Source organism: Choloepus didactylus, chromosome 7 (assembly GCF_015220235.1).
Source record: "Choloepus didactylus isolate mChoDid1 chromosome 7, mChoDid1.pri, whole genome shotgun sequence".
In the NCBI taxonomy this organism is placed as follows: Eukaryota; Metazoa; Chordata; class Mammalia; order Pilosa; family Megalonychidae; genus Choloepus; species Choloepus didactylus.
Window position 1 is genome coordinate 148,720,173 of NC_051313.1, and position 19,897 is coordinate 148,740,069.

Sequence of the window (19,897 nt, forward strand, 5' to 3'; positions counted from 1 at the left end):
CTAATCAAAAGGTCCCAGCCACCATAGGTCTACACCCACATGAATGGATTAAATTTCAGAACATAATCTTTTCTGCAGTCCATACATACATCACACCTGGTTTTTGACACGTGCCACTTTCCTGGCTTCCCTTTCACCATTGCCCTTTGTGGTCTCCTTTCTTCCCCTGTCCCCCAGGTCCCAACACTATCACAATCCGACCCTCTTTTCTTTCCTTTCACCTTCATCCTCTTCTGTGGCTTCGGTGATGACCTTAGTGCAGGTGACTGTGTGTCTGTGGCCACACCTCTGTGCAGCAGATGTTGCTGTGCCCATCCCACTAGCCTCTTCTCCGAGATGAATATCACACCTGCTGTCAGTCTTGCCCTCTCCCTGCACCTGGAAGGCACTTGCCCAGTCTCTTCTCTCCCCTGCTGAAAACCCTTCCATGACTTTCCCAGTTGGCAGCATTAGCACTTCCCTGCCCTCATGTACGTGCCCAGTGTGGCCCAGCTGAGTGCCACATTCCAAGCCTACCTTTGTAATGAGGGTGCCGAGGTCCTCTTCCCACCCAATTTTCAGTAAAATTGTAAATCTTTAAAATAATCCCTCTCAAACATGTGGTCGTATTGCCTCTAGAAATCTTCATTTCTTCCTGATTGTACCCCCTTCTGAACTAGCGGAGACAGAGGCCATGACTAGGCAGGCTTCCACCTCCCAGCTCAGCTGAAGAGCTGCAGACCAGAGTAAGAAACCTGCCCCGTTGCCAATCTGTCTCACTCTGTGGTAAGTGCCTTTGATTAAGAAGACTGTTATTAATGTTGGCTGATATTGACATTATGTTCAGTATACATTTTCATTGCCAAGAACCTGCCACAGGTTTTCCCATCCACATTTGCTTATGGTTCTTGTAATACTTTGAAATACTGATCTGCTACTCTTAAATGTGTATAAATACATGTGTATGTAATACATGCATGCATAAATATAAACATCTGTGCATCATACATATGTGCATGCACACATACATATAAACATATACAGATATACACATCTGTACATTTATGTATATGCACATGCATGTAATATACATACATAACTTTGGTGGGCGGGCGGGGTTTTTTTTTTCTTCCTTATTTCTTTCTCTCTTTCTGGCTCTGGACCAGTAGTAAACAGGATTGGGTTGTGTGTTATGTTGTTGCTGCCTTGGAGTTTAGTCCTGGCCCTCCTTCCAAAGGCCTTCTTCCTTTCTTAGAGCCCCAGGGCTGGCCACAGAAGCCAGGGCAGCTCTGCTGAAGCAGCCAGAGGGGTTTCCCTGCAGTCCTTGCCTAAGGCTGGCTTGGAATCTGGCTCATGTTCTCCTTCTCTGGCTCAGGCCCCATTAAAATTGAAAGATACATTCAATTTTAAGCAAGAAGAAACTACATCTGTTTAAGGAACAGCTTCCTGTGGCATTTCTATAAGACTAATACATTGATCTTTGAGAGAAATTAGGAGCCATCCTTCATATTTTCATTATTAAGCCAGATGAAATGAAAACCAAACCTCACTCCTGAAAGGCCACCTTTGGGAATTTCGCTGTGTTGTTTCTATTTTAAAATAACCTGCAGGATTTCTTCTTTAGTTAAAACATACTATTGTAAATATAAAATTTCAGTGTTTTTCCTTATTTTTGTTTTTGTTTTTTTTTTGGTTGGTGTTGAACTTGAGGCGCTCCTTAGTTGCTTCCTGTTTGTAGAGCTCATACTAGAACCATAGTTTTATAATGTTAAGTGGCTGTGACTATCTAATCATGTGAAAAATCATAGCTGTGTATCTAACTTCACATATTTAAAAACTGGCGGTCTGAACCTGGTAATAAAGTACTAATTATTAGAGCACTGCATCACAGTCCTTTGTAGGTACCTAAGTCCTTATTCATGTAAATGTTGATTTTTAAGTGAAATTATCAGTTATAAAATAATATTTAGGCATTAAATTTTACCTATTGCTATATTGGATTATTCTTGGTAACTTAGTGACCATACTTAATTGTATTGGAGATTTTCACTAAACTGGTTATAAATGAACAAATACCCCTATAACCTTAGAAGAGCGAAAGAATGCTTTCCCCTTGTTTTGTAATGGTCACAGAGTTGCTGAACTTGCAGCTTTGGACTCTATCTGAGTATAAGGAGAAATCCTGGAAGGTGGACTTAGCATCTCCTTACTTTTACTAGGCAAAATTCAAAACACTGGTGGGGTTGTTTGCTTGCTTGTTTGTTTTCTTTCCAAAGGATGGAATTGTGCTAGGTGGGGAGTTAGTGGAAGGTCTTGTGGCACTGCCAGTGATATTGGCTAAAGTCTAAGGCCCTTGCTGGTGGCATTGGAAAGCTGGATGCTGCCCCTGGGAAAAAGGCCCTGCAGTCACAATTTCCCTCCAGGCCACCACTCCCTGAGGAGCTCCCTGGAATATCTCATCAAATTGGACCTAATAGGGTGTTCAGGATGCATGAAACAGGGTTTGTTATGGGATGGGGGTTTATACTAGCAACCCCTAGAGAAATGAGGCAGCTAAGGAAAGAGCATCAGCAGTTCAAGGGCCATGCCTCTGAGAAATGGGAAAGTCCTTCCAGATGTTGCATTCCCCCTGCCTATTCTTTCTGTTGCCAGTGGACAGGCACTCTTCAGTTGCTTCCTGTTTGCAGAGCTCATACTAGAACCATAGTTTTATAATGTTCGTTTTCTCTCAGTCCCCTGAGATCAGTCTGGATCCCCCACAACCCCCATGAGGCCACCTCAGAGACCAGACCATTAGCCAAGGCCTGGGGTCCAGCCCCTCTCTCAGGCTCATTCGGCTTCATCCTGGGTAACAGGGATGTCCCACCAGAAGCTTGTCGTGCAAGCTGCCCAGCTGGCCGCCTGTCTGTCATCTTGAGTCCAGGAGGTATTTTGGGCACAGTCTTTTCTTCAGAGCTAACACTGTAGCTTCGTGGTTTGGGATTTGATAAGGACTTGTTCATTCTTTGCCTTTGCCTCCTGTTTTGGCAAACACGCTAGAAGACAGATGATGCGGTCCTATGGAAGAATTCACTATTGAATAACCAAGGCAATAAATCTATCTGGCTGCCTCTGGAGAACTCTTGTGTACCCAGCCGGCCTCCAAAGATATCCTACTTTTCTCATTGCTGTTTGTTTCTTAGCCATAAAACTGAACTGATACTTATTTCACAGGGATCATGTATCATACTTCAGAAATTCTGAGAGCTGTGAAATACCAAAGACCGTGCTTTGCTTAATGCTTTCAACCTTTCCAAGTGCTCTCCTGATGTTATCCTTTTCACCTCCCAAGTAGGTACCACCACAAACTCTTACTCGCATTTTGCTGCAGAGAAAACCGGTCCAGAGCTATACAACAAGGTAATGGCTGGACCAGTACTAGAATCCCAGTTTTCTGGTATGTTCCCTGACATCCCAGTACAAAAGCATAAGCTCATTAAATGAGAAATGTTTGCATGGCCACACACCCCCACCCCCAATATAAGTCGCACGGCATTAATAATAATTTCCATTCCGTATATTTGATCCTGGTCTAGCTGAGAAACTCAGTATTAGCCTAATAAAGACGGAGTCTGGAAACCTCTGTATTATTATTAGTAATCTTTCTAGTGGTAGGTGGTGTAGGGCATTCAGTGATGCTGTACAGGAAGAAACTGTGTTTCTGAATGTCTGTGCTTCCTTCTGCCCATCCATTAACCAGCCATCCTGTTAGAGTGGCCTTGTTTATAAAAGGTCCCAGGCCTGGTTATCATGGGAGCTGAATGCAAATGCCCCCCTCTGCCACAAAGTATGTAATTTGGGGTAAGTTACTGCTCCTTTGTGAATCTTTTTTTAATCTGTAAAATGGAGATGTTGGGTTTTTGTTTTCTCATGTTTCATCAATTTCCTACATGATATTAGTCCCCCCACACTGTTTCTATCCATCACATCATCTCCCCTATTTAACCTCCTTTCCCACCTCACCCCAGGGCTTGAAGGCTGATATATTAAAATTCTACCCTATATAGACCCAACTTGCAGGTGCTATATGAAATCCCTCTGCCATTTAATTCCACTAAATTACATTTTTATGTTAACTTAATAGGCTAATATTTTATGAACTTGTTAGGGTGAATGCATGGATTGAAATCAATACTTCTGATAATTACTTGTTGGGAATGGGGAGGTTCAGTAGAAAATCATTTAAAACTTCCAGACCAATATTGATTAAAATTAGTGCCTTGAAGATTTAGAATATCTAATTTACAGGGGTTTCGTTTTCTTGATATATTCTATAGCCTTGGTAAAAATTGTAGCACCAGCATTTATGATAACACTTAGCAGGTAATTTTCTTTCCTGGATTTAGAGAAGAGGTGGTAATTTAGAATCAGAGCATTCCGTGTATCCCCATATAGGGTGTTCTCAGACTTTATTGCTGCAATTTAGCATTCTTATCTGGGGTGATCTGCCTCTGAGGTGCAGACTCGGTGTTCTCTTTTGGAAACATCCTTTGTATCTCCTGTATTCACAGAATATATGGTCATTTCATTCAAGTGTACGTGAACGGTTCTAGAAATAATCAGTCATTTCTTACATTTGTTAACAGCATTGGTCCCCAATTCCTGCTACACATCAAAATATGCTTTTTAAGACTACAGAGATGATTCTGCTGAGCATCCGTGTTGAAAACCACAGGTTTGAAGGGTATCAGGTGACCGTCCATCACCAGTTGAGGAAGGAAAGGCAAGTGTATCCCCCCTCTTTTACAGAGAAGGAAACTGAAGCTCTGGAAGGTCGAGTGAGTCACCCAAGGTCATACCCCTTGCTACCATGTCATCCACTTATTTCCAAGTCTTACAGAAATAAGATGTGTGGTGTCTCCACCAAGCTGGGCCAGCATGGGACACGCTGCGTTGTGACCCCAGGAACTTAGTCATGTTTGAGTTTATCAGAGGCTCAACAGAAACAAAACTGGAAAACATAGCCTGTGTGATAATCATGGCTAATCATGGAAGCACAGAGCTGCATAGTTAAGAGGAATACAGAGTAGTCTTCTCATGGAAGGAAACAGAGCTGGAAATCTTAAGCGGCCTTATTAACTACTGGTTGTTACCTACGTGGCTGGATTTAAGGAAAATGTCAAATACTTTTATTGTATATAATCAGCTCTTCATGCCTTTCTCTGCCTGTAGGTTCATCATCATAGGGCCACAGATAAGGTATTGGTTCCATTAGCCTTCTTATCCGGCCTAGAAATCCTCCCTGGCCATTTACAGAGCGGACCCAAAGAGGGCTTTCCCCAGAAGGACATGATTAACAGCTCCTTATCTGGGAACATTTCCACTTGGTGTGTTAGTCTGAGCTGGGTTGTAAGATTTAGCTGGTTGTGCACCAGGGCAGTGAGGAAACAGGACCTTTCAAAGGGTGAGACGGCAGGTAGAAGGGGGCAGGTGAGGGCTGAGCAGCCAGGGGAGGGACAGGCAACATCACAGCGCAGTCCCGAGAAGGAGACAGACAGACGCATCCTCTACATCTTCATTCACCTCTGGCCAGCCTTGCCTCCCAACAGGTTATTTATATCAAAAAAAAAAAAAAAAAAAAAAATACAATGGGATATTCCTTCTTTTTTTCCTCCAACGAGAAGGACGAAAGATTATTAAAAGCCAGTTTTCATTCTTTGTTTAATCTAGTACATCATGACAGATGCTGGAGATCCTACCAATGTATGGTCAGATTGCAAGTGTGCTTATTTCCCATGGATGCTTCCCTGATGGTACAAATTAGATGGGAAGTAGCATTCTCCTAAGAGGTACCTTTGGTGTCACATCCCTGCCAGTTGTGCCCCAGGAGCCAGGGAAGCCTCATGGTAGGGTGGGAGAAGCACAGAACAGAGACTCAGCCGCGGTTGACCTGCACGATAATCACAAGCAAGTCACTTCCCTTATCTAGGTTGTATAGTTTCCACATCTGTAAGATGGAATTGAGTTAGTGATTTATTTCTGAGGTTCTTTCAAGATCTCATATTCAGTGATTCCATTGACTCATATTGGCAAGAGTATCACAGTCATACCTTGATTCATTCATGAAATATGTGTCTCTCACCTTCTGTGTCCGGAAGCTATGCTGGCTGCTGTGGGGAATGCAGCAGTGAATCCTGGAGCCAGCTAGGAGAGGAAATAACTCCCAGAAAGCAAGAAAGTGAAAAGTGCCAGTTGAGGAGGACATGGAAAAAGAAAAGTATTTCATTCAGCCTCTGTATGTGCCCAAGAAGCTCAACTTGGTACTTTATATACATTTAATTTAATCATCACAGTAATCCTGTGAGGTAGGTGTTGTTATCCCATTTTATAGAAAAGGAATCAAACATGTGGAAAGTAATAATCTGCCCACCCAGCGAGCAGGCTGAGACAGGACTCAGAAACAAGCCTGTCAGAGTCCAGAGCCCACACTTTTTCTATCTGCTGATGCTGCCTCCTGATAATGTGCTAGGAGAATTGGAACAAGGTGGTAATAAATGCCATTTGGGCAGGATAATCAGACTTTCTGGTAGAGGAGTCATTTGCTCAAGTACTAACAAAAAAAAAAGAAAAGGAAAAGGCGGAGTTGGCCTGTGTGCCTTGGGGAACGTATTTCCCACAAAGGCTCAGGAGAGCGGGCACTGGGGGCATGTGAGAAACCAGGAGGAGGCACTGCACCTCACAAGCATCACCTACAGGGTACTCAGTGGTAAACCTGGTGGGAAAGTGCATGGGCCCACAGAGGCACCCAGAGGCTGACTGAAAAGCACTGTGAAGCCAGTGCAGGTCTGGAGTAAGAAGTCAAATAAGTAAGGGTCAGATCTCGCCTTGCCTTCTGGGTTCTGGGGAAGGCCAGGAGATAGCTGGCAGCAACCTGGCCCAGAGGACAGCAAGAAAGCAGAAGGCTGGACAAGAGCTTGAATACTGGGAAGGGAGAAAAGGAGACAGAAGGAATGGGACAGGCAGGATGGATAAACCCCTTGAATTCAGAAGAAAGGGGCAGCGAAGTGCAAACGAGAGTCCACGACTGGGCTTTAGGTGACAGGGAGGAAGGTGGTACCAACAGGAAACTCAAATACAAGAGAAGGAGCAGACTTGAAAGTCCCCATGATGTGGCCCATCTTAGTGAATCTTGGCTGTGAGAGCTGTCTTCAGGTAGAATCCTAGCAGTCAGAACCTGAGACCTGGACTAGGGGCCATCTGCCCTCAGGGGAGGCTGCAGGCTGAGGATTAGAAGAGTTGGTAAACCGTTCTTGGCTCTGCTGCTTACAAAGCATGTTCACATTTGGTATCTCTCATGCTTTTTGAGATATGGACAGAAGATACCAAAAGCAAGAACAACTGTGCTATTAGCTAACCATTATCGAGTGCCTTGGAGATGGGCATTGCTAGTATCGCCATTTTACATAGGAAGGAACTGAAGGGAGGTGGGAAAACTCAACCATGGTCATGCAACTAATTAATGGCAAAGCTGGGCTTGAGCCTCAGTCTGACAACTTTCAGATCTCCAGACTTGAGTAAACAGAGAAGGAAAAGAGGAGCCATAATGGGGGGAGGGAGGGTGCTGTGCATCTGAATCCAAAAGAAGAAAGAATTGCAAGGAGGGCAAACATGGCTGATTGGTTTGCCATTAAAATTTTTGAAGATAAAGGCAGAGAATGCAGCTATGTTGCATGAGGTATGTGTGCCTGGTTCATTAGTGATCACCTGCCTTCCACAAAGCTTGCATTTGAGCTTTCACTGATACATTAGGGTTTTTCTTACCAATACTGGAACAGATGGATGATGGTACATGACTGCCTCTTAATACCCCATTTTGCTTTAGCCTGGAACAAGGGTGAATGAATATCTGTGAATGTCAGCAAGGACTCAAGGATCCCAGGGGCTTGCTGCTGTGCTCATCTGCTCCTGTGCATAAATATTTAATGCTTGCCCTTTTTTACATTTATCATAGTGTTTTTTAACCTTATCTTTCTGTGACGAATGTTTTACTTGTGGAAAGTCATTTATAGGGGCGACAAACTTAATATATGATGAGTTGGTAAAATGACAAGCCCTTGGAATGGCTTGTACATGCTTATTTTGTGTGAATGTGTGTGTGTGCGTGTGTGTGTGCACACAATTTTAAATGGAATTGTGTCTCTAATTTTTACATTTCTAAGTACATATTTACATATGATTTTAGGGGAACATTGGCTCCAGATTTTCCATTTTCACACCTCAGAGATATTGCAGGTTCAGTTCCAGATCACCACAATAAAGTAAATATCACAATAAAGCTAGTCATGAATTTTTTTGGTTTCCCAGTGTGTAAAGTTACGTTTATGCTATACTGTAGTCTAGTATGTGTGCAATTTAGCGTCATGTCTTAAAAAAACAAGGTATGTACCTCAATTAAAATGTGATGCACAGAAACCAAGTGAGCACTTGCTGTTGAAAAAATGGTGCCAGTAGACTAGCTCAACAGAGCATTGCCACCAACCCTCAATTTGTAACAATGCAGTATCTGCAAAGTGCAATCAAGCAAGGTATGGCTGTATTCCAGTCATAGCTCAGGAGGCAGGCTCATTTGAAGCTTTGACCACCCACCCTAAATTATATTAAGATATAAGTAGCCCTGTGGTACCTTGATCTCCACAGCAATCAAAAATTGCAGGACTAGTTTTTTTTCTTTTTTCACAAAAGACATCCCACCGTTTTTAGATTAATTTTTCCACCAACTTTGGGCATCCTATAATCCTGGGATGGTTAATAGCCAAGTAAATTAGGTAAACAGGCTGCTGAGAGTTACTCTGCAATTTGTTTCTCTCCCCACCAACCACTGCCCGCCAGGAAAAAACGCTTGGAGAATGTCTCCCTAGAAAAGCAGCAAGGCACCAGTGGTTTGAACCATGTCTTTGAAACCAGGCATCTAAAAGGATTAGAATCCCAGCTTGGCCAGGCTCCATCTGACCTTGGCTAAACCACTAAATGCCCCCCTAGCCTCCATCTCAGTGCCTCTGAAATAATGAGCCCGACATCACCCTTGATATTTAGGTATCCTCAGGACCCTGCTGGACTGAATGAGCTGATCCCCATAAAATGGCCTCAGAGTCTTGGACTGCAGGGCCCTTCTTAGGAAACCTTCCTGTAGGAGTGGCTCTTTGCGCTTTGCCCCAAACCTGGTTTTCCCTTTCATTTTATTCTCAGTACCACATTAGTACCTATTTCACTTGTAGTTTTGAAATCCTGAAAATATCACACATATTAATGAAGTTTCACTGAATTATTCATGGGCACTCAGGACTAGACCTCCAACAGAAAGCAAAATTGCCTCACCCCATCATTTATCTGAAATGCGGTGTCATCCTATAACCCTAAACATGTAAACATTAATATGAAATTCCAAGTTCAAATACAGTGTTGAAATATCAAAGAAGCATCATGTCAATAATTGAAATTTTTTTAAAGGAGCTGTTCTAGATGATTAAGAAACCTCAGTAATGAAAAGAATCCAAAATCCACTTTTAAGTTTATATGTGAAAGTACATTATAAATGACAAGATAATTTTTTCTGAGTTCATTTGCATAATATTCAGTGTAAGTGAATACCAACTTTTTTATTCTCCAGGTTTATGCCTACTTCTAGATTTGTTAAAAGGCATTCATCATTGATTTATTTTAATGTTAGAATATGCTAGAAAGTTTTATTCCTTATATATATGAACTATAAAATTAGAAAATTATTTTTCTTAGGAAGATATTATAATACAATATTTATAAAAACTTGCATGTACTATAGATAATAGTAGCTAAGTAAAAAATGAATACTATTTATTTCTACCTCATAGCTCTTGCTTTAAACAAACCTTATAAGAATACGATGTATGAAAATTCTGATATGCCAGAAAGATAACCTATTTATTTGCTTTATGGAATCATTCATGAAAGTTATTTGCTTTATGGAATCATTCATAAAAGTCCATGCATAAAAAGTAATATTCCCTGGTACTTATAACATACAATTAATTTACCATAACTTTTCAAGAACGTATCTACCATGCAGTTATATTTTCATTTTAATATATTTCTCTTTTAGTTTAGAAACAGAATGCAATAATGTTTTCCCCAGCACATTTTTGCACACTCACAGCATTAACCTTCCCAAGTGGAACTTCTGAAGGATATATTGATGTATTTTCCATACCTACTGTTAATGGCAGGGATTGAGATCTATGCATGGGGCTGTGGACAAGGTGATTTATGGATGGATAGATAGATAGATAGATTTAGGTAGCAACCATTTCATTGCCTATCTTTCATAAGAAAATAATGGAAAATTATTTCAAGTAAGAAACTCACTTTCAGTAATCATTGTTGGTATAGTTTTGGGAGAGTTGATTTTTTGGTTGCTCTAAGGAGTTTGTGTATGTGTGCACGTGTGTGTCCTCAACAGATAAAGTGTATTACTTTTCAACTAATCTGAAATTTCTTCTTTCACTGAAAAAGAAAATATGTTTCATAACTAATTAGTTCTCTCATTTTTTAATTCATGTTTTACCCTGCAAAACATTTGGAAGGCCCAGTGACTTCTTCAGGGTCACATTCCAAATGTGTACACAGATCAGGATTAAAATTCAGAGTTGTGACTCTGACGCCCCCCTTTCACACAGTGAAGCTGTACCCCTGTGAAACGGCAGGAACTGATTGCCTCGGAGCTTTTTAAAGACCTTTTCTTCTCCTCTGTTTATTCATTTATTCAGTAAGCACTCAGGCAGGGTGCAAGGCCTGGAGTAGTGAAGGATGCAGATAAGGCTCCTGTCCTCAAGGAGCTTACAGTTTGTGTGAGAACACATGTTAAACAACACAGACCTGGAAAGAGCTTTGCAGGAACCAGAAGAAGACAATGGGGCCATTTCTGTATTTAGTATGGGCATCCCTGCACAGCTCCTTTGACTGGCTTCTCCACTCAGAGCCTCTCTCTCCACAAGAAGAGAAGGCTCTCTGTAACTGCAACTGCCAATTAATTTGTAAAAGAGAAGTCAGACAATAATTTCTTATCAGTGCAGCTCGTGAGACTTAGAGCTTCCGGGGCTTCCAGGAGGATTAAATTTAACAAACTGCACTGTTACTTCATTGGGAGGGAAAAAAAAAGAGGAAGAGGTGAGGGAAAAGTCATGATTTGGCACCCACTCAACTGGGCCTGGCTTTGCTCACGAACCCCAGGACCGTGGGGTGCTGCCAACAGAAGGTGACCAAGACATACTTCTCTGCCCTGAAATATTTTATCTCAGTGAATTTTTATATCTGTTTCCTGACTTCTTCCAAACAGTGAATAAAAAGAATCAAGCAGTCACATGAGCATATATAAAATTGGGTTAAGCAAATCCAAGGGTTTTTTTGTTTTTTGTCTTTTGGTTTTTTTTTAACCTTGGGCAATATATTCACTGGGCATTGATATCCCACAATGTTGGCTATAACTCCACATTGATTTCCAATTCTCGGCGATAGAGGCTCCACATCTATTTTCTGGTCCCTGGCATTTTAAGTGAAATCCCAATGTGATTGTTTCTTGGTGGCCCAATTAGCTACTTAAATTTTCTGTCCCACAGTCCAGGTCACAATGTTGCAATCTCAGCTAGATGGTGACTACACACTTTGCTTGCTAGAAGTAGTTTAACTGGTTAAAGAAAAGAAAAATCCCAGTATATCCTTGTTTGTTAAGAAAGCAAGGTTTGTTAAGATGTGTGCATATAAAACATATGTTTAAATTGCTAAAAAAAAAAATTTTTTTTTAGCTCGAACACAAACATCACAGCAGAGCTCACCTGTCACCAAGTTACGAGCATCATTAAAGTATAAGTCCTCATACCTGCTCAGCCATCCAAAGATGATGGCTCTTGGTGGACCATAGGGGATTGTCTCCCTGCAGGAAAAAGCCCCAGCCCCTGGGAAGACAAATGATGCAGAGATCGTGCCATCATCTTGCCACTGTCTTCTCATATGCCGGGCCATTTTCCCATAAACTGATCCAAAATGGCCCTCTTTGGTGGTCTCATTCTACAAAACCCTGATGTGAGAATGTGTTGGGATTATTTTATGTAACAGCAAGTCCTGGAGTGGTTCAGTCAGTACCCCAGCGACTCCCTGGCCCCAGCTTAGCCGTCTCCAGCTCTAGGAAAAGCCAAGTTCCTGCCACAGACCTTCTTTTAAGAATGAAGGAACCTTTTCCATAAAGCCCAGCCATCCTCCCCTCTCATCACATCAGCCAGGGCTGTGTTAGTTGGCCATGTCCAAGCCAGTCACTGGCTGGTGGGTGCTGACCACCAGGACTGGCTTAGAGCAGCCAAGACTGGCGCCAGTCATTAAGCTATTGAGATACTGTAGTTACTCTGAATGCCACTCCAAATTGAATCCATTTCCAAAATTAAATCTTTCTGGAAAAATGCCTGGTTCCTTACCTCGTAACTTCTCCATCATTCCAGATCTACTCATTTGTGTGCACCCATGGGCTCTGGTCACCCACTGTAAGACACACTCCAGCCCTGGGGAAGGAACACTCCAAGGAGCCCCACCTCAGAGGTGGATTCATTTAAATGTGCTCATGGCTAAGAAGGGCATTTTAAAATGAAGCATGCTCCGCTGGTAAAAGAAACCACTACTGAGTAACTGTTCATCCCCACTCTTCTAGAGCCCCAAGCATGGTGCCCAGACCCTTTGCCTAGAGTTTTTCAGAATCTATGGCCAGAGACAAATCCTTTGACCCCCATTCTGGCGGAACATCTGTTCCCTGTAGCCAGTCCCCATACACTTGGCCCCCAGACCAGCATCTGCCAGCTTCCTCTCCGGGCCTTCTGACTCACACTGACACCCCAGCCCTTCCCCAGATCTGCCCTTCTCTATCATGAAGGTACTTGGGCAGCCATTCTAATGGCACGTACCCTGTGCTCAAAGATTCTTTTTGCAAGATAATCTGAGCCTGCAGATGAAATGCACCAGATTCCAGGGGCCCAATCTTGCCCCTTCTTCAAGTTCCAGCTCTGCCTGGTCATCCATCCCTGGCCACACCAGCTGGAAATGGTGTCTTTGAACAGTGTCTGAATGTCACCTATTATTTCTGCCAAATTCCTGTTGCCCAATGGGATTGGTTAAGCAAACACTTGGGTCTGCATTCTGGGCTCTCCTGTTTCCAGCTCTGTGACCTTGGACAAATTACTGTGTTTGTTCTGAATCTCAGTGTTCCCACCGATGAAAAATGAAGGTAGCAACACCTGCCTCAGAAGATTACATGAGATATTTGATGAATGAACGTATCTAGCCCAGGCCTGATCTTTACTTCCACCTCGGCTTAGCTTTGGAATGTTGAAGGGGTTCCTAGTCCCTATGGCCATGGATAGCTGAAGTTCTCTGGAAAAGACTGGAAGAAAAGCCCTGTGATTTCATATCCCGTATGACAATTTCACTTTTTTTTTCCATACTTGACATATTTCTTACAAACAGGCTGTTCTTCATTCCTGATAAGATATAATCTCCCTCAAGAAGGGGCATTAGAAAAGGACCCCACCTCAGTCCGGCACTTAGCACATTTCGTTTACTTAAGGGGCATTTATTCACCAGGGCAGACTAGGGAAAAGGATGCTGCTAAGCTGATGTGGTAGCGATATATGAACGAATGAGACCTACCCTACACCCAAAGAGCTCACAATCTTAATGAGGCAGACAGGTATAAATATCACTTATGACAAACACCATATGCAAAGAGAGGATATCAGAATATTTTGAGCAGTGACAGTATCAAATTTATGTTTTAGAGGGATTGCAACAATAAAAGGAATTGTAGGGAGTTGGTAACAGAGGCACGCTGTGCAGGTAGAAGACCCAACCCAAGCAAGAGAGATTTGAGGGCAGAGGGCAGGGAGCGGCAATGGGAATGGAAAAGTGGATCAATCTAGAAGTTGTTTAAAGGGAGAACATGCTGGTTTGGGGGCTCAAGAGACAGGTCCAACCTAGTTATGTAGACTTGGCATTAACATTGGTAATGGAGCCTTGGGTATAAAGGTATAAATGAGATCACATAGTGTGGGTATTTATTAAATATGTGTTGATGGCCTTATGTTTTATACCGTTTCATTATCATCATTGGTGAGGAATGAAGAAACAAAATGTTCGTTCTTTTCTCTGCCTTAACAACCATCTCTCCTGTGATTTTTTTCTCCTCATACTGACTAAGATTATATCATTTCCCTTTAGATGATGCTTTTTTTTTACTCTGTGGGCAAAAGGACCTTAGCTGTTGAAGAGAACAGCTAGCCTCACACCCCTGCCCCCTCCCCACCATGGTGATTAAAAACATGGACTGTGGCATCAGACATTGTCACGGCCCAAGGGGCTTTTGCAGCCAAAGCACTAAAGAAAGCACTGGACACATGGAGACGTGAGCTTTATTTTCAGGGCTTACCTACAGGGTGGGAAGTGGTCGTGTTGCCCTGAATTCAGGAATTGCTCTGAATGGCAGCAGGTTCAGAGTTCAACATAAAGATACTCCGCAAAAGCAGGGGGTATCAGGGAGTAGTTTATAAGGGTTACGGCTAAGACATTCAAATGAGCATGAAAGCATAAGTGCAGGAGCAGGGGTCTTGTAACCTCAGGAGGGCTTGATTGTAGTCAGCAGGGAGGAGGGGAGGATTATAGTATATCTTATAGATAATAGTAACTCAAGGAGTTTCAGGGAGGAGGGAGTTTCAGGAGGGAGGTAAGCTATAGATTACATTTAGTGCTAGAGGCCTGATTTTACCAGGAGAGTAGGTCAAACCTTACCTGCCCCAGGTCAAGTAAGCTGCTGTGTGTTCAGCAAGTGCCCTGAAGCCTGGGCTCCCACAGACATGGACTCTTTTTAGTTCCAGCTACACTCAGTCTTGGATTCTCGCCATGTGAACTTGAGCCAGTTTATCTTTATAAACCTCAGTTTCCTCCTTTAAAATGGGAATGATAACATTCCCTACTGCACAGCGTTAGTGCACAATTTAAATGAGATAATGTGCTCAAACTGGTCAGCACTACCTGGCACATAGCAAACAGTCAACAAATATTAGGTATTTTTATCTCCACTTTTATAGCATTTTCTCAACTTTATTCAAACAGAGAGGCAAACGAGGAAGGAAACAATGAGAAAGAGCAGGAAGAGCTTTCCTTAGATGTCAACTAATATAATGTATCAATGACTGAAGCCAGAATGCCAACACTTTGTGTATTGAAAACTACCAGTTAGCATTCACTCCAGGGATTTTCCTATATTAGTATGCTTTCCATAGAAGTCATGTTCCAGCTCCAGGCCTGGTGATAGCCTTTCTGCCTCTGAAATACCTCAGCTTCCCACTCACAAAACACACACCTGCTCTGTCTTGAAGAAACCTCCAGCTCAGCTTAGCTTTGCAATGCTGAAGGGGTTTCCTAACCCCTGTGGCCACGGATAGCTGAAGTTCTCTGGAAAAGACCAGAAGAAAAACCCTGTGATTTCATATCCCATATGACAATTTCACTTTTTTTCCCATACTTGATGTATTTCTTACAAAAAGCCATTCCTCTTCCTTGTCCAAGCTGAGAGTAGCCTACACTGTCGCCAAGACTAAGCCCACATGACAAAGTGAGGGTGACCAGCAAGGGCACTGCAAGATGGAGGGGGCCCAGGGGACAGCCGTCAGAGGCAGGAGGCCTTGGACAGCTTTGTCTTGGGGAAGCCACCGCACAGACATTGGCTTTTCCCAGCACACCCTTGTCATCCATCCTGACCGTGTGGTCACATCTCCTTTACCCTCTCTCTAAGCATTTCTTTTTCTGGGGTATTAAGTGGCTCTTCTGGGAGGAAAGCAATTTGATGTCAGGGGCTTCTATGAGCCTTGGGAATTAGGACTCAGAACCTTGGAATTGGAGCTCAGCTGCTGGTGGAAAATACCCTGTGAATATTTTATCCTGTAATGCATATATAACATTGAACAGAATCCAAATACATAAATCACTTATACAATAGCTGTTAAAAGCCACCTTCCAGCATTTCAGGACCCAGCTGCCAGAATTGCTTGCAAAGTCCTCTATTGCCATCTGCTGGTGGAATGTTTTTACTTTGCTTTTTAGTATTTTCAGTTCCTCTCAGCCGCTTCATAGTCTTTTACCACTCAGGTTTTTCTAGGGTAAGACTTGCCACCCGAAAGATGAAATGCTAATTGTGTTTAAGGATTGGAAAGGAGAACCCTAGTGCTCTTTGAAACTCTAGAAGGACAGAGAGAACAGGATGGACAGAGGTCTTTTGCCCAGCTCCATGTGCATATCTGAGCCCTCTGAACTTAGGCCCCATCCAGCCTGAAATCTCCAGGCCAAGGACTCTATTCTGGATCCTGTCATCTCCAGGTCTGCATTATAGTCACCAGTGTATCACATCAAAGAAACAGGAAGGCTTGGTATCACCAGGAAAACCTGCCCATCCATCAGCAGAGGCTCACAGGAGAGAAGCCTTACCCCACAGGCCGCCACTCCTCTCCAGAGCCAGAGGGCAAATTTCATCCTCAGTATAGGACACAGCTGAGGATTATCAAGTAAACTTTTTTATATCAGCTGCAAAAGAGTCTGCCCCTTGATGACGATGGTGTGTTGACAAGGCCTCAGAGTCTAATCCTAACTGAAGGCCCACTTTCAGTGTGGCACTTAGATTCCTCAGTATAGCCATGGGTTGTGGAGCCCTAATGGATGGTACTTAAGGCTTCCCAAGCAAGTTTCCAGCATCACCCAGGAGCCATTCTGAGCATGAAGTGGCACCACTGAGGTCTCACCAGCTCTGAAACAATGTACATGGACACCCAGCTCCTTGCTGTTTTGTAGAAGGCTAGATGGAGAAGATCCAGAATGCAGCCCCATGGTGAGCTGGGCACCAAACAAGGAGATGGGCACTGGACAAAGGGATGGCGGGTGGAAACCTGGGGCAGCAGGCAAGCTCTGAAATGTCAGAGCTCATTTTAGTCAAAGGCCCCAGGAGATGCTGTTATTTACTGTCAGTGGGGAAAAATTCAAAAGCAGATGGCCTCTCTCTTTAACCATCTACTTATGGAAAGAAGTGTGGAATGGTAGAAATGGTAGAGATGAAAATTTGGGAAATCTGACAAAGACTAAAAATCCAAGGACCTTATGTATTAGTTATCTATTGCTGCGTAACAAAGCACCTCCAAAACTTAGTGTTTCAAAACAACAGATTTACCATCACTCACAGCCTCTGTGGATCAGAAATTCAGTGAGGATGGCTCATCATTCTCTGTTCCACAATGACAGAGACCTCAGCTGGAAGGCTCACAAATGGGGGGCTGGAGTCATCTGAAGTCACGTTGACTTACTTGTCTGGCAGTTGATGCTCCTGTGTTAGAGGCCTGGCTGCAGATGTCAGAACACACACACTTGGCCTCTCCAATAGCCCAGTCTTCCTGACAGCATGGTGGATGGGGTCCCAAGAGAGAAAGCAAGGAAGAGGGCCACACTGCCTTTATAACCTGGCCTCAGGAATCAGGCAGAGTCACTTCCAATGCATCATAAAGGTAACAGCAGTTAGAAATGTCAGCCCTGGTTCAAGGAGAGGGAGCCTAGACTCTTTCTCTCCCTGGAAGATTGGTGGACATGTGGGCTGGCATGTACTCTGGCACAGCTACCTTTGGAAAATACCATCTGCCATACCTTATTTCATTCATCTTTCTGAAACCCCATCCCCACACACACATAATGAATGGATGTAGCATGTCATAGGCCCTCAGAGATCACTGGACAGGCTTCTGATGGATGAGGGGGTAGATGAGTGGAGGGGTGCTAATTCTGGTTCTCTCTCCAATTTACAGCACCCTCTTCTGGAAAACAAAAAGACTGAGCTCTGAATTAGTGAGCATCATCCTTTTCTTAGACCCTGATATGCATGCCTCAGTGCTAGTGGGGTTCTCTGCAGCAGGAATTCTGCTTAAGAGTGATGGTGAAAGTTTGGGAAAGCCCTCCTCGAAAATTCTAATTGCTCCTGCCCTCGCCCAGTTGAGAATCCCTGAATTAGACAGTCTTGAAGGTCCCTTCCAGCTCTCATCTCCACGGTGTTGAAACCCTTTGGCCTCTGGAGGTTTCAGTTTCCTGCTCTCTAAAGTGAAGGACTTACAGAATTATCAGTTAAACTTTCTCCAAGCCCTCAGATTGTGTTTGCTTTCAGTAATCCTTTTGGCATGACAAACGTCCTCCCCCAGTCCACATTAATGCTCTCTTGCTCCCATGGAACTGCAGAAGAGATCCTGCATCTGCAAGTTTCTGCCCAGGCTCTTTGAGATGTCTTCCTTTCTGTGCAATGATAGAATCATCTTGTAGGGTATTTGGATATGAGCAAACCCTCTGCTTACAAATGAAGAACCTGAGGTTCCAGGGCAAGTTAGTAGCAAATCAGGCTAAAATCCTATTGCCTAGGGTAGTGTACTTTCTATTTGTGTGACATCACCCTTTTAATAAGAAAAATATGCAAATGTGTGAGCTCTGAATCACACTGCCACCCCATCTCTGCCATCTCTGTCATTCCCAGGAAAGCCCTGAACCCAGGCAGGGCTGTCTTCTCTGTAATTCCCTCCACAGATGTGACCAAGGAACAAATAACTTGAAAAATACAGATTTTTTTTTTCAGACATGAGAACACTAGATTAAAACAGAAAATTCAAAGTAATTACAACCAAATGTAATTATGATCATACATGCAAGTTCTTGGTGTGATATCTACGGAGAGCAACAGTATTTGAATACTTGTAGAACTAGACATTTTAAATACAGGTAAATAGGTTTTTAATCTATTAAGTTAATTACTTAGGAGGTCAATGATGGAAGCAAGCGGTACTGCTAAATTACAGTATAGGAGAAAGGAAAGGGGCTACATTTTGTCTTAAATTTGTTACTTTTTTTTTTTAATTCATTGCCCTCAGTGGTGAAGATAATAACAAACTTTCATTTTCATTTACAAATGTTATGTTTTTAATAGGCTTTTATTGAATGAGTAAGAACCCAGGAAATGACCAGCTAGGTGTCCGTGTTCACAATTGCAAATCAAGTTGAGGCCTAAGATGACTCTTTCCTAGGCCCAAATTCGTGCTCCAGAGGGAGAAAGGGTCCCCAGCCACAGGCTGTAAATACCTGTAAATATCGTGAAGCACATCTTCATTTATAAAATACTTAGAATACATCATAGTTTGTTGCAACTTTTATACCAGTCTTCTTCAGCACTCAAGCCCTATATAGTTTGGAGGGATTCATTATATACTCAAAAGCTTCTCTTCCTCCAAACATATTTCTTAAAATCTTGTCAAATTTTAGCTGAACTTTATTTTTTAAAACAATACATTGTGTAATATTATACACAAGTATGGCAAAGGTGTCAGACTCAGTGGAAGTGCTACTGTTGTAAAACCAGCTAAACGTTGACTTTTATGTAACACTCCTCAGTCACCTACTTGAGTTTGTAGTTTTTTACAAATACAGTGTGGCCTACTATCATGAATAGGACTTGATATTCTATTGCAGGCCCTCGAAGTAGATTCCATTGTTGAACGGAGTTCTAGGTGTGATACATTCGTCATCAGCCATGAGATGGTTTGAACTCTGGGGCTCTGTTTGTACTTCACCATTAAGCATGGCTGAATGCGGTAGGGGCTGTGGAAAGAGCTCAGCCTTGGGGCCAGCAGGCCTGGGTCAGAGTTACTGCTCTGCAGCTTTCTGACTATTGTCATTTAGAACAGGTTCCTTATCCTCTGCAGGCCTTTCTCTTCCCTAAAACAGACTGTGATACCTATTTCCTAGCAACGTAACAAGGATTACTTGGAATATGGTAGGAACTCAATGAATATTAATATTCTTC

The 19,897-nt window shown here is 42.8% G+C and overlaps 2 protein-coding genes across 3 annotated transcripts in view; one reads left to right on the top strand and one right to left on the bottom strand.

Moving 5' to 3' along the window:
* LYRM4 (LYR motif containing 4) overlaps positions 1-19,897 on the top strand; it is a 144,973-nt gene that overhangs the window by 88,518 nt on the left and 36,558 nt on the right. The window contains exon 3 of one of the 2 annotated variants that reach the window (XM_037844230.1): positions 4,605-4,741. The exons of the other annotated variant lie outside the window; for it this stretch is intronic. Coding sequence (XP_037700158.1) covers positions 4,605-4,741 — 137 coding nt within the window. The remainder of the gene's footprint in view (positions 1-4,604; positions 4,742-19,897) is intronic. 2 annotated transcript variants of the gene reach the window in all.
* PPP1R3G (protein phosphatase 1 regulatory subunit 3G) overlaps positions 15,410-19,897 on the bottom strand; it is a 64,147-nt gene continuing 59,659 nt past the window's right edge. The window contains exon 2 of the transcript XR_005218046.1: positions 15,410-15,477. The gene's annotated coding sequence lies outside the window, so the exon portion shown is untranslated. The remainder of the gene's footprint in view (positions 15,478-19,897) is intronic.